The sequence below is a fragment of the Crocodylus porosus genome, unplaced genomic scaffold, assembly GCF_001723895.1.
Source record: "Crocodylus porosus isolate Cpor-Errol unplaced genomic scaffold, CroPor_comp1, whole genome shotgun sequence".
Taxonomy (NCBI): Eukaryota; Metazoa; Chordata; order Crocodylia; family Crocodylidae; genus Crocodylus; species Crocodylus porosus.
The window spans coordinates 94,639,016-94,652,591 of NW_017728918.1; the positions used below are offsets into that span (position 1 = coordinate 94,639,016).

The following is a 13,576-nucleotide window of genomic DNA, read 5'->3' on the forward strand; positions in this document are numbered from 1 at the left end:
GACTTTTAACTTCATATATTACACTGTTTGCTAGTACTGAAACTATAATACATTGGCTTGTTTTCATGGAAAATATGCATGTGTAGAAATTCTGTTGGCTCCCTAGTAGAGTAATTGCTCACTTGCAGCTATTTATCACTGTGGTATCACGTCTTTTAACTAGTTTCAAGAACCGTCTCCAACCCAGCTAATTTGAATAAATTTTAACTGTTGGTATAAACAATGAAATATTTACAGTACAACGTCTCCCCCTCACACACACAGCATGTTCCTGTTTCCCAAAGATCATTCTTTACAGCGGACAAATACAAACATCAAAACATGATTTCAAAGGAAAAACTGGAAAATGTAGGTCTGATACAAATCAGTATACATTGGAACACAGTGTTATATAGTTTTGGAGAAATGACAAGCCAAATGCAAAAATGGTAAAGACAAATTATAGCAAACAAGTCCAGTGTCAGAGGTGATTGTGTGTGCATGTCTATGTGAGAAGCTAGGGAGGTGACTATAATTATCTGATATTAGATTGCATGCTCTGAATTTACTGGCAAACAGTGACTAGTGAATGGTAGCAGGAGAGACAGAAAGAGTAAAACAGATAGAAAAATAATGTGCACTGATTATTGTAGGGAGCAGGGGGACAGATTGGGTGGATTATTGACCTAAAATAAAATATGCTGGGAAAATGTCAGTTGATGCTTCTGTTTCTCTCTGTAATGGAATTCTTAGGCTGCAATAAATCCCTGAGTCTGGAAGATGGATTCCTCTTCCAGACCCATATTACTGCGTCCTCCTCCTGGGAAGAAATCAATGGATCTGGGGAAGTCGTTCACTGGTCTCCTGACAAGGCTTGGTTCCAAGTGCAACGGTTGTCTTGGGCTTCTAATCACAGCAGCCAACAGGAGTGGTTAGAAATAGACCTGGGAGAGAAAAAGAGAATAACAGGTAAGTTGTGTACTTAGTAACATTGGGTGGCTCTTCTGCTGGGGCTATAAATTAAATACATCTGACATGTACATAGTTACTAGAAATGGCCTGATGTCAAAATGTAGCATTTCTATTCATTTGCTTATTAAAAGCAATCAAACATCCTATAGTTTAACACGGTTTGGTGGTTTAGATATTAAGAATGTTTAGTTATTGTTGAAGCTAGACCGCCAACTTGACAGTGATGAGGTATTTGATGTACATGGAGTACTGGATTGGGCTGGGCTATCCTGTCTCATGCTGTATCATATCAGTGAGCTACAAACAGTATGTTGTGGCGCTGTGCAAAAAATTTTGCACAATCAGTAATTAGTTGAGCTATTGTATCCATTAAACTGTAAATGTCATCTTGGGTACTATTTATGATGCACTTCATTTTATCCATAAAAGAATACCTAAGCCAGAGCCATTGAAATGATATGGATGAAAGGGACTTCAGTTGCCAATTCATGTAGTCTTAAAATGTAAATTACTGTTACTTGGAAAGTTTTAAAGACTGCCATGATGGGCCATAATCTCTAAAAGCTATTGTCGTTTTGGAGTCATTGATCTGGTTACCTTTAAAATTCTATACCATCTATTTATATAAAGAGAATGAAATTCACAATGTAAAACTAACTTATGAATCTGACTTCTCCCTTCCACTTCTTACCCTGTGTAGAACTCCAGATTTGCTCTGAAAAATAAATAAATAGCTGTTGTAGATGGAAACATCCATTTGTTTTTAATGTATTTACATGTGAATTTTCATTTGAAATGTTCCTTTAGGAAAAAAGCTCATACATGAACACTTTGTTTTTCTGTTACAAGGGATTAGGACTACAGGAACCACTCTGCTGAATTCTGACTTTTATGTAAAGACATTTACAATGAATTATAAAAATAGCAACTCAAAATGGAGGATTTACAAGGGAATACTGAGCAATGAAGAAAAGGTAAAAGGAGATGTGTGGGGAGCAAAAACACAAAAGAAAGGGAAATTTAAAAAAAAAATGCCTTAAAATGACATTCAGGGACAGATTTTCACTGTCAGAAAAGATCCACTACATCAGCAGAGTACATTAGTGGAGTTACAGTGCTGAAGATTAACCAAATCTATACAAGCCTCTACCACTAATCTACTTGGCTTGTCTAAACCGTTACACTAGGTAAACTAAAGTTGTGATTTCTTTCTTGTCTTTTCTTTTTTTCTTGGAGCTCATTTAGCTAAACTGAATTTGTGCAGAAAACTACTTAGACGCTAAAATTTAGCTTAATGCCAGGCCTACAAAGGAGTACTTCATTAGTATAGGAATGTTGGTATAGTATATTCATAAACTACACTTTGTACTAAACTAGAAATATATACAAGCAAGCCAAGTCATGAGGATAAAAGTGTACTTTTGCCAACATGAACCTGTCTACAGTATGTCCTTCTGTTGACACTGCCATGTCAGAGAAGGATTATGCCCCTTCACGTACCTGACCAAGATAATTCTGCCATTGCAAAACTAAGGGTATAGGTACACAACACAATTACTAAAGAAAAACAATCACTGCACTTTACTCGGTAGTAAAAGTACCCTGTAGTAAGGAGCAGACATTTGGTCTGCTTTTCCAAAATGCCTGCCCACGGTAGGCACCACAGAGCCTGAACAAACTGGAGGAACTAGTTTGTACTGAGGAAAGGGGTTATCCAGGGATGACATTGATCATGTGTCTATTCCACTAATTAAGACATCTGGATAATTTACACCTGTGTTAAGTTATGCCCCACTTCCTGAGGTATAACTTGAACAAGTACAGGATCAATTTATGCTGGTGTAAGGCTATGTCACCATGTGTCTGCTTCGTTTGTGCTACAGAGTAAAGTCAGTTTACTCCACAGTAAGCATATTGTGAGCTTGTAGCCTAAGTATCAGGAACTGATTTAACTAAAATGAAATAAATATTCGTAAAGCAAAATAAGAGCCCTTACAGTGGCTTTCAGTATATTTGGCTTAAATTGCTTTGATAGATGAATTAGTGACAGTTTCTCATGAAGACAAGGCCCAAGTTAGAAGATTGCACTGGTATAACAACACTGAGTTTCCTTGACAATCCTCCAGGGCTTAATAGTTACTGTGACCATTACTTCGAAAGGAAATTATGAAGCATGTCTTGGGGATCAGGTTCCAAGTGCTCTTTGATCTTCAGTATAACCAAAAACTTTCTCTAAAGACTAGTAGAGCTGATTTTGAAGACACTACTTACAATCCCAATTTTTCTGTACTTCACTGCACCATGTGGATTTAATATCTTAGAACTACAGGATTATTGCTTGCAGACTGAAAAATGAATACAATAGTGGCTGAATTATGAAACTAAGATATTTAAAATGGTCTGCTTTGCATTCTTCCACCATGGTAGTTCTTCACAATTTAAAGAGTTGATTTGAATGTATTTAGGATTTGCTTTGGGTTTTTTTTATTCCACATGAAGCAAAGTCTCAGTTTACAACTGTTCCACGTGACTTGTAATTAAAAAAACAAAAAAACCTTATACAAAGCTATACTTGATCTGAGCCCATGAATCATATGCCAGACAAACTAACACTATGAGGATGCCTTATGTGATTTTTATTTAAGCTAATAAGAGTTCATTGTGAGAATGGCTCAACAGATCATCAGTTATTGGAAGTATAGTGAAAGGGACAGTCAAACTCCTTCAAGTGTTTTTAAAGAAAAATTATTTTGCAAAATATAAAATACTTTCATGATTTACTGTCAGTAAAACCAATTTCTAATTTGTTTTTGTTTTTTTTGACTGGAGAGGCATTTGGGTATGAAAATTTGTAACATAACTACTGCATCCTGGGAACTAGCTAGAAAGTTAAATCCAAACTGAAACAAAATGAAGCTGCAAAGTCTTATTTCTTTCCTTATGCTGAGTTTAAGTGCAAAATGTGAACATAAGTAGTAAAATGTGTATTTCTTTTGAAATTCTTATTGTAAAATCCTAAGATTATGACACAGGTTTTAGATATATTTGTAAATGAGTTTTGAGTTGACAAGTCTTACTCTTTAAATTTGGAAGATTGGCGGAAACAAGGGGAAATCACACTTTTAAAATACAGCTAGTAAGACTTATTATGCTTATTTATTTATTTTTTATGTATTGTAGGTGTTCCATGGTAACTCCAATTTTGGAGACATTGTACGTAATAATTTTATCCCTCCTATAGTAGCCCGTTATGTACGGGTGGTTCCACAGACCTGGCACCAAAGAATCGCCCTGAAGGTGGAGCTGATTGGTTGTCGAATAATGCAAGGTATGGGGTAAGCAGTACTTCTGGCATCTGAGCCTGGTGAGGCAGTGGACCCCCAAATTTCACAATTATGCCATAGTTCAACAGTTTTCACTCTTATTTTCACAGTGAACAGCTCATTTACTCATTCAATGTGGCAAAGACCAAGTCAAAATACAGATGCATCAATTGGAAAAGAAGATAGAACCGTCACAGAACCTGTCCCATCAGAAGAAACTAACTTAGGTAATACTGTAATGGTATAATCCCTCTATAATATGCCATCACCTTGTCATGTCCACTCCTTGTTTAACACTTCCCAAAAACAAGGTGTTACCTTCTCATTACTTTCCACAAAGTCAGGTGGGACACAAGTGCCCTTTACTTCTTTATAAAGCATAGTGGCTCAAAAGCTTTAATTTTATTTGACTGCCTCGGGGAAGGCAGTATCTGATAATTTTTGTGTTTGTGTTCTTTGGCACACTCAAAAGTAAATTGGGAATGTATTTTAGCCTGTTGTTAAAGAGGTGCAGATGTGAAGAGTTTATTTTCCACCATGTTTCATGTCAAATGTTTTCCAGTTTAATATTTATATTGAGACATAGGCTCTTAAACAATTTAAATAAAAAATAATTTCTCCTTTCACGTTTTACTTCCTTTTGATCTGTAATGTCATGAATTTACCTGTTTGTTAGCTGTCAGTAGAATTTTCCTGAAAAATTAGGTAGACAACATCTTAGTTCCTAATGAAAAAAAAAGACATGGAAAAGGACTTAGAAAATATAAACAACTTCCAGATCATCTTTACACTTCGTACAGAGGTAAAATGGGTATAAGTCCAATTTTTCTGTGGAGGTCACTCTTTTGACCTGCATTGTCATGAAGCACGTGACTGACTGTGATCTTCGGAGAGAAATAAAACCCATTTGTTTTATTGTAGTAATTCTCAACCAGGGTGCCAAGGCTGCAGGCTGTGAAATAACTGTTAGGCGTGAAACACCTATACCCAATTCATGAGATAAACCATGAGATTTAAAGTAGGAATCCAGAGTGTCAAAAACATTCTGATTTGCTTGCTGTACTAGTTTTCTGTAGTCAAGAAATAAGGGTGCAGATAGAAGTGACAATTTTCACTCTGGCCCCAGAAAGTAGTCTACAGCCATGACCACACAGAAGTACATGGCTGCAGACTGCTTTAAAAGGGCCCAGTCCTGCAAAAATCTGAACCCTCATTGCATGAGGATTCAGATGAACACATTTCATAATGGAGTGTGTACCACAGAGTGTGTTTTGTATCTAGTGTCTGTGGAGCTCCCAGTATGTTGCTGTTTTCCAAATGGTAGGGGGGAAAGGGAGCAGAGGCTTTGGGGTCTTTTCAGTCAGCTCTGGAGAGTAGGGCAGGTGTATTGGAGTCCCCCACCTTGGGAATAAAGTGGGCTCCAATTCACCCACCCCAACCTCCAGCGCTGGCTGGGGAACCCCAAGAGCAAGTTCCTTCTGTTTCATTTTCCCCCCTCCCATTCTGAAAAATGCCCCAGCTGGGAGTGGAGGGTGGCATTGCTACAGAGACTGGGCTGCAGGCTCCAGCAAGCAGCTGGAAAGCCCAACTCCCAGTCCCAACATCAAATTTCTGTTGGATCCATGGGATTGTTGCAACTCATAGCACTTCCTATAAAGCACTGAGTTGCAACAGGGAGCTGCCTCTTTTGTCTGTGCCTAAAGTGACAGCTAAGAGCTGGCATCTTCCAAAGGGTGCCTTGAGTCTAACAAGTTTGATAACCACTATTCTAATGGTATCTTTGCGAAAGATCAACTCCCACATCCTTATCCAGTGAAAAGGAGTGATGGTAGTCACTGAATGAGCAGATATTCATAATTCTGTTTTTATCCTTGCTGTTCAGTGGCTCTCCCCAGACCTTATTCCCCCACAGATTTTACTATCGTTTTCATTGCAATAGTATCCAAGTGCATCAAACGTGAATCTATCATCACAACACTCTGTAAGATGAAGAGGCGACATCTCTGTTTTACAGTCTGAGGCGCAGTGATTAAGGCCAAATACATATATTAATTTGGGGTACCCATAGGAGGTACTTTTATTTTCAGAGTACTCTACCATTCTATAGCACTTCATATGTTCAAAGCACAACTCTTATTGCTTTTAGTTGTAGTTGTGTATTCAACACTTCTGCATTTTGGACTTCAGAGTCTCAAATTTGGGATCCAAAAATTAGTAACCATTTGTGAAGTCTGGTTTAAGTAACTGGCTCAGCATTGCATAGGAACTCTGTGGTAGAAACAGAGTTTCTACCTTTAATTTCCTTCACACTTTTCACCTTCTGCAGCAAATTAAAAGCCATATACATAATCACCTTTCACTGTACAATCCTGATTCATCTCTTGAGCAGGTCCCTGCCTGCTTCAAATAAGGCATACAGTTGACCAACATGTGGTTTACCCACAAGGTTGGAACTTTTTGCCATCCCTAGGAAATACCACTCAAGTCTGGCCAAGCCATTCCATTTGAACTAACAATAACTGATAATAATAGGAGATTGTCCTTATCTGCATAGATCAGCACTTACAAAAACAGACCTTGTGAATCTTCATGGCTCTTGGCTGGACCATTCTTACTCTCTGTAGAGATGGCATATGCTCCGTCTGGTCAACATTAAAAGCTGTGAGAGGCTTAAACATGTTCAGTGAGGCTGAAATCTTCTGGGGATTTAGCTGCTAAAATCTCATCTCTGAGCATGCATGACCTGCAGTTTTTAACTGTGAAGGTGTCAGGTAACATAAACAATAGGCAACACTGCCAGCCTCATCTCCAATAAGAAAGATTTCTAAAGAAGGATGTGTGCAGATTTTGAATAGTCAAACACAGACCTAAAGAAAATGGGTTTAACTCCTTCAGCATCAACACTGCTGCATGTGTTTAGCTCAAACCCTGTTGCAATATTGGATTTTTTTCTTTCTTGTGCACTCTTACAGAATCAGGAGTTTTTGGCCTATGTTCATTTTTAGCACGCTGACCATAGTAAAAACATATCAAAGTTTGGGTAACTGTACCTTGCAACTTTCTTTCCCTGCAGGTTTAAAACTTACAGCTATCATTGTCCCAGTCCTGGTAGTGCTGTGTTTGCTCCTATTTGGAATGTGCATCTATATGACCATATGCAAGTAAGAGGCTTTACTTTTTTTTTTATATAAAGCAGGATAGTTGTAGTTGTGTAAATCACACTGCTGTTTGCACACTCCTCATTCACTCCCATATGCCAGCAGTACTTCCTTGAGGCTGGAACTTAGCGTTGTTTGAAAACTTTTCCTTTAAACAGAAACTCTCCTTTGGCATCATGTAAACCATGTTTCTCAGTCAGTCGCATCCAGAAGTGATGTAGGATGGAATTCCTTATGTTAATTTAGATTCCTCAGCCTCTCTGCCTCCACCTACTGGGATATAAATGAATCTAAGCTGGTATAAGATCCACACAGAGGAGTCAGAGGGGATGGGAACAATTTTAGTCATGTTATGCCACTCCCCTGTTGTTCCTCATCCTCTGCTTGTCTCTACTAATCCCTTTACAAAGAAGTTACAGCAGCTGAGAATTGGTGGGCCAAATTTAAAGCATATGTTGGTGAGTGAGTAAATCTAAGCCACTGTCCCATCTTTTGTTGAGAAAGTTGAAAGGAGGTGAATTTGATCAACCTTGACTCCCTTTACCCAATTTTCATTTGAACTTGTCAAACAACTTCGACGGGGGGATAGAAATGTTTGTATCACCAGATGGAAATTTGGGAGAGTGATAGCAACTCACCCTAACAAGGGCTCAGATCTCCCCGAAGCATCTACTGCAAACTCTGTAAACTATGCAAAATTGTATAATAATTATCCGAGCATACAGCCAAGAGGATAACGTGTGGACTGGCATGCCATTCTCCAGCATAATTTGCCAACCTAAATCGCAGGAGTTTCAATTGCAGTGCCTAATGTCTTGAATGGACATGGGAAGAAACTCAGTTTAACCATTCCAGTTTATAAGTCTTACATTCAATAAACCACATCATCCACAAATTAAAAGAGCATGACAGTTCTTGGCTGGCAAATATGATAGTTCTCTCCACCAAAGCTAAGGCACAAAGATGAAATGCTGTGAGTGACAGACACTTACAAAAACATTCTTCTCCTTACAGGAGAGAAATAAAAGGAGTTGCTTATGGCTTATCTGATGCTCAGAAACCAGGTCAGTGGAAAATCATACTTCTATTCTCTCCTTTGGGGGAAGCAATAGAAAGGATTGAGCAATTAATACCAACTACATTGTGTTTTTAATTCCTCCTCATTTAATTTTTTTATATTAAATTTGCCCTGTTCACCAAAGAATAGGTCAAATGAGACCACTACTGTTCTTACGTCAGGACAGCACCTACAGAGTTAAAATGATGTGGTTTTCACAACAGAAATGTACTTAACAAGTGAAAAACCATGTCCTAAGTTATTTTACCTTAGTGTTTTTTATCAAAGAAATTAAGCACACCAAAACAGATTGCTCCTTCCCAGCCTCTTCCCTATAGTACAGGGAACAGTCACTCTCCAAAGAAGCCCTGAGACAGAGGTTTTGATATGTCTTTGTGTTTCCTCCTTCTACCCCTCAGTGTGATTTGCAAAGCTCAATACTGAACTGTACTTTGTTCATCAAATCTGAACTGAACATTGGCTGGGAGATTTTGCTATGAAGGTGGTTTGCAGAAACATTTAACATTTCACACTCCTTTAGCTCAGTTGATTAGGCTTTCTAGAGTGGGGCTAGGCTTGGCAATCTGGATCCAGCTGCTGTTTAGCATACACTCCTGTCAGTTATATGGAGGAACATCCCTCTGAAGTATAATTCTGTTTAAGAAAGGCAAGACTCAGTTGTCTGAAGGAAACTTGAAAACAGACCAATGCAGAATACGTTTTTCTCAACAGGTCCTAAAGTTTATACTTGTTAATAGAGGGAAGGCATAGTCACTGAGCTTGTCTTCCTTAGAAATTTTCATTTGACAGCATGTTTGTCAAGTCAGATGAACAAGCCTGAGCCCTAAAACAACTTCCATTTCTAATGAAGACAAGACATATGAAACCAGAGATCCGCTTGCTTAAGTCAGTTTGCTCTTCCTTCCGCATTCCATAAATCCACCTCCTAAATGCCAAGAGAAAGCTTAGTTTCATAATAAAGAACAAGGCTGAGATGTAGGAGATCTGAATACAGTTTCCAGTTCAGCTACAAACTTCCTGGGACACTTCAGACAGGTTGTTTAAACAGTGATTGTTTTCCCACTTACAGATTTCCTGCCTCACCAGAGAGTTGTGATGGCAAATTAACTGATCTGTCTTAGGCATTCTGATGCTGTGATAATGGGGACCCTACTTGGAAACCAAAACAGAAGGCTGTTCTGAAGGGTTATAAGCATCTTGTTTTTACCATAGAAATGACAGTCGGTTGGTTAGTTAGCTTAATAAAACCTGTCATTTCTGTGTTATTCTCTGTAAATTAACTGTCAAACACAAACACCCTGTTGCCAGTAACTACACAGTTTGAGCCCTTCTTGTAAAGAAATGCAGAGAGGAAACACATTTTTAGTAATATTTATTTTTTTTCCTTAAAACAGCTGTTGATTTGATATTTCCCAATAATTTACAAGCAGTGTGGTTCTTTGCAGTTTATTGTTGCTACCTCAAAATACTAACAACAGCGTCCACATGAAGAACTTGACTTTCTGATAAGTTCCAATCAACATATTTTAAAGTCAAATCACTCTTTAAATTTTAATGTCTTCTACTTTTCTTTCTTTATTCAAGGTTGTTGGAAACAGATCAAACAGCCTTTTACTAGACATCAGTCAACTGAATTTACTATCAGCTATAACAATGAAAAAGAGACACCGCAAAAGCTGGATTTGGTCACGAGTGATATGGCAGGTAACAACTGTGTCCTCTTTGGTGCATTTATTTTGCTCTGGGTGTGTAGTATGTAATGGCAAGAGGGGCAGGTAAAACCTGTTTAAAGCAAAGCTCTAGCTGTACCTGTTAAAGCAAAGCTCTAGCAAAGCGCACACAGTGGGACATAGGAGCTGATTTAGATACCCTCATGCCCTTGAATGAGTGAGACAGCAAACCACCCAGGAGATTTATTTTTTTTTAATTTTTTGAAGTATTTGTTAATAATTTCCTTTAAGGACATTTCTCCTTGTAAAAAAGTCAGAGTTTAGGACAGGGGTTGGCTGAGCAAAAGTGGTTGCCTGGAACTGAGGTTGGGCATTTCTTTCATTCCTCATGATGGTATACTCCAAATAGAAATCAGTCACTTGAGGTTTTTAATCTCAGACTCCTATTAAATGAATTCACAGTTGACTCAAACCACTACTTGTATGTAGATTATTATTGAATTGTTAATGTTTCCCTCTCAGATTATCAGCAGCCTCTCATGATTGGAACTGGGATGGTAACACGAAAAGGATCCACTTTTAGACCAATGGACACAGAGGATGAGGAGAAGAGAGATAGTGCAGAGATTGTAAACCACTATAGCTGCCCACACAGAGCTAGCCGCCATGAATATGCCCTGCCCCTGACCAGTCAGGAGCCTGAATACGCCACCCCTATTATAGAACGGCATGCTGGAAGAGAAAAGGCTTTTCCCTCTGAAAATGGCTACAACGTGCCTGTCATCTCTTCAGCTCATAAACGTTCCCTTTCTGCTGGCAGCTTCTCTAACCCATGTAGGTCTGACACCAGGAATGGGGATTATCAAACCCCACAGAATCTAACAAACTATGATAAGCCTAGAGCTAACAGCATCTTGACCTCTGTGAGCTATAGCACTGACTATCAGAAGCCACAAACTAATTCACCAGTGAATGAGGGTTACTCAACACCCAGGGACTCTCTGAAGCCAATAAGCCAGACAGCCATGACAGCTCTCTTGTGAGCAGAGCTATTTGCTGCACTAGTGAAGAGAATGCTACTACTGTACAGCTTCCAGAATCAAAAGATGTACATCATTGTTTTAAAGGATTCTCCAGTGGAAACTAGAAGAGAGACTGAACTCATGCACATAATTTTGAAGACAAGAGTACACTGATAATCACTGTTTAATATCAGTGAAGACTGCACATTTATCTTCTGTGATGGATCCCAGAATGTGATCCAGGTGCAATATGTGCAATTTGTACATAGTTTTTATTTAAGAAAAATAACTTAAGTTTTCTTTAATATGTTCTTTTTGTGTGGAATTCAAATAGAAGAAATATCTGTTACAGAAATTTCTGTAAAAAAAAATGCTCACCAGAACTTTCTTTTATCTGCTGTTGTGTTAACAGTTTTTAAAACTATGTTGTTCTCTTGTTTGGGTGGTTTATTTTCCTGATTGTGGTAGCTGGAAGTAAAGCATTTTATTCTTCTGGGAAGGGTGAAAGAAATAAAACTACTCAAAGCATAGAATACTCACAAGAGAATAGCTGAGCAATTGCGTATGATGTTCAACCAAATTTATCAGCTACCTTTTTTACAGCAATTGTTACAAGCTTGAATTTGGTTTCATGCTAGGATGTGATTTGAGCTAGTTACGGTAAAGAACAGTGGAAAAGACTAGGCTTGGTTCAAGCATTGTGTGTCTTGCTGTCATGATTGCTATATAACCTCATCTGTTGGAATATACAGAATCATTTATTCATCTTTTTTTTTTCAGTGGAGCCAAAATGTGAATTAAAGCAGAAAACTGCCTTCAGATCAGTCTGTAACTGGCAATATTATTATGATGTTGTTAGAGAACAAATTTCTCCATGATAGGTAATGTGAATTCAGAATGTTTCATTGCACTCTCAAGTATTTTTTGTAAATTGAGTGTTTCTCCCTATGGCCATGCGGCATTGTTTTATACCAAAATTATATGGTAAGAAGTTCCAGGCTTCTGGGAAAGGAAAAATACTCTCTTATTAAGGGAAAACCAGGCCACTAAATCTGATTTCTCTTAACAGCTCTGTGGGCAAGTCATTTATTCTATAGAGTTACAGAAGGGGAAACTGAGTAAAAGGGGAATATTTCCAAGCCTCATAATGAGGATAAATTATAATAGTCTTGTAAAGCATCTTGAGGTTGTTTGCTGGAAGGTGCTGTAGAAGTTCAGAGTAGATGTATACTGTTAATTCTGGTTATATATGGTCTTAAAAAAGGCTTAAAAGGATTTTGTGCTTGTTTCACTCTGTGCATGTTTTGCAAACTTTATGGGTGCATTTATCTTCTCCTGGTGCTGAATTTAGAAATGTGGAGGTAATTGTGTGTGTGACTCCTGTGCACATAATATTGCAATTCCATATGTACAGACATTTGAAGACAAGAGTACGCTGGCAATCCCTCTCTACAGCAAGGGAATTATTATCAGTAAAGACTGCACATTTATTTTCTGTAACTGATCTCGGTGCTGTGCAAAAAGCAAAAAGTCAATGTGATTATGTCACCTCTTGTGTTACTGTAATATAGTTTCTGTGAAATGTATGAAACACCTCAGGCACTGAAGTGAAGCTACAGCAGCCTATGTGCTAGACCGCTCTGGGTGGTATTGTTTACTTCTGGCTGTTTACATGCAGGTGTAAATAAAGGACACTGGCATTCGGTAACTAAGTCATGGATGGCTGGAGTCTAGCTCAGCTTTATCGGCACCACACGCCCACTCTATTACATATCCTGCAGGATGTGAAATTGGACAATCAGCCAGAAAGCAGTGTTCCTTATGATGTGCAAAAGTGACAGCTGTGCTGCTGTTATTTACATTTCAAATGTGATTTAAAAGGCCATGCTAAAAAAAAAGCTTATCACTATGTTCCATTTAATCTGTTTTTTTTATTTGAAAGGAAGAAACAAAGGCTAACCTCCAGGCTGGCCTTGTGTAAATGAATAAGTGAGAAGACCCCCCCACACACACACACATGCACCCCACCATTGGGCACATCTATGTGTGCAGTTATTGTGCCTGAATAAACACCAGTGCAATTTGCATCAGAGTTTATTGCTCCCAGGCGTAACATTTACATGTGCCCAAGACCCCAGCAGGTTGAGGCAGGGCAGCGCATCCCCAGCTGGCAGGGACCTCAGGAGTCAGCCTGCAGGCCCAGAGCTGCTCCACCTTGGCTCAGTGTGCTCTGGAGGGGGTTGGCTGGGGCACAAGGGTGCTACAGTGCAGAGCTAGCCAGCAGGCAGGCCCCACACTGTAGCACCCTCATGCTGTATCCAGCCCTGGTCACAATCTATGTGCAGCAGAATAAACAACTGCATCATAGGATAGT

At 38.7% G+C, this 13,576-nt stretch overlaps 1 protein-coding gene across 2 annotated transcripts in view; it reads left to right on the plus strand.

The window, feature by feature from the left end:
* The window catches only part of DCBLD1 (discoidin, CUB and LCCL domain containing 1), a 34,161-nt gene extending 21,048 nt beyond the window's left edge, over positions 1 to 13,113 (plus strand). For both annotated transcript variants that reach the window (XM_019537955.1, XM_019537956.1), the window contains exons 7-14: positions 733 to 948; positions 1,801 to 1,925; positions 4,132 to 4,279; positions 4,385 to 4,501; positions 7,348 to 7,435; positions 8,447 to 8,496; positions 10,095 to 10,214; positions 10,703 to 13,113. In XM_019537955.1, the coding sequence (XP_019393500.1) occupies positions 733 to 948; positions 1,801 to 1,925; positions 4,132 to 4,279; positions 4,385 to 4,501; positions 7,348 to 7,435; positions 8,447 to 8,496; positions 10,095 to 10,214; positions 10,703 to 11,223 (1,385 nt within the window). In that variant the 3' untranslated portion in view covers positions 11,224 to 13,113. The remainder of the gene's footprint in view (positions 1 to 732; positions 949 to 1,800; positions 1,926 to 4,131; positions 4,280 to 4,384; positions 4,502 to 7,347; positions 7,436 to 8,446; positions 8,497 to 10,094; positions 10,215 to 10,702) is intronic.
* Positions 13,114 to 13,576: the final 463 nt, after the last annotated feature.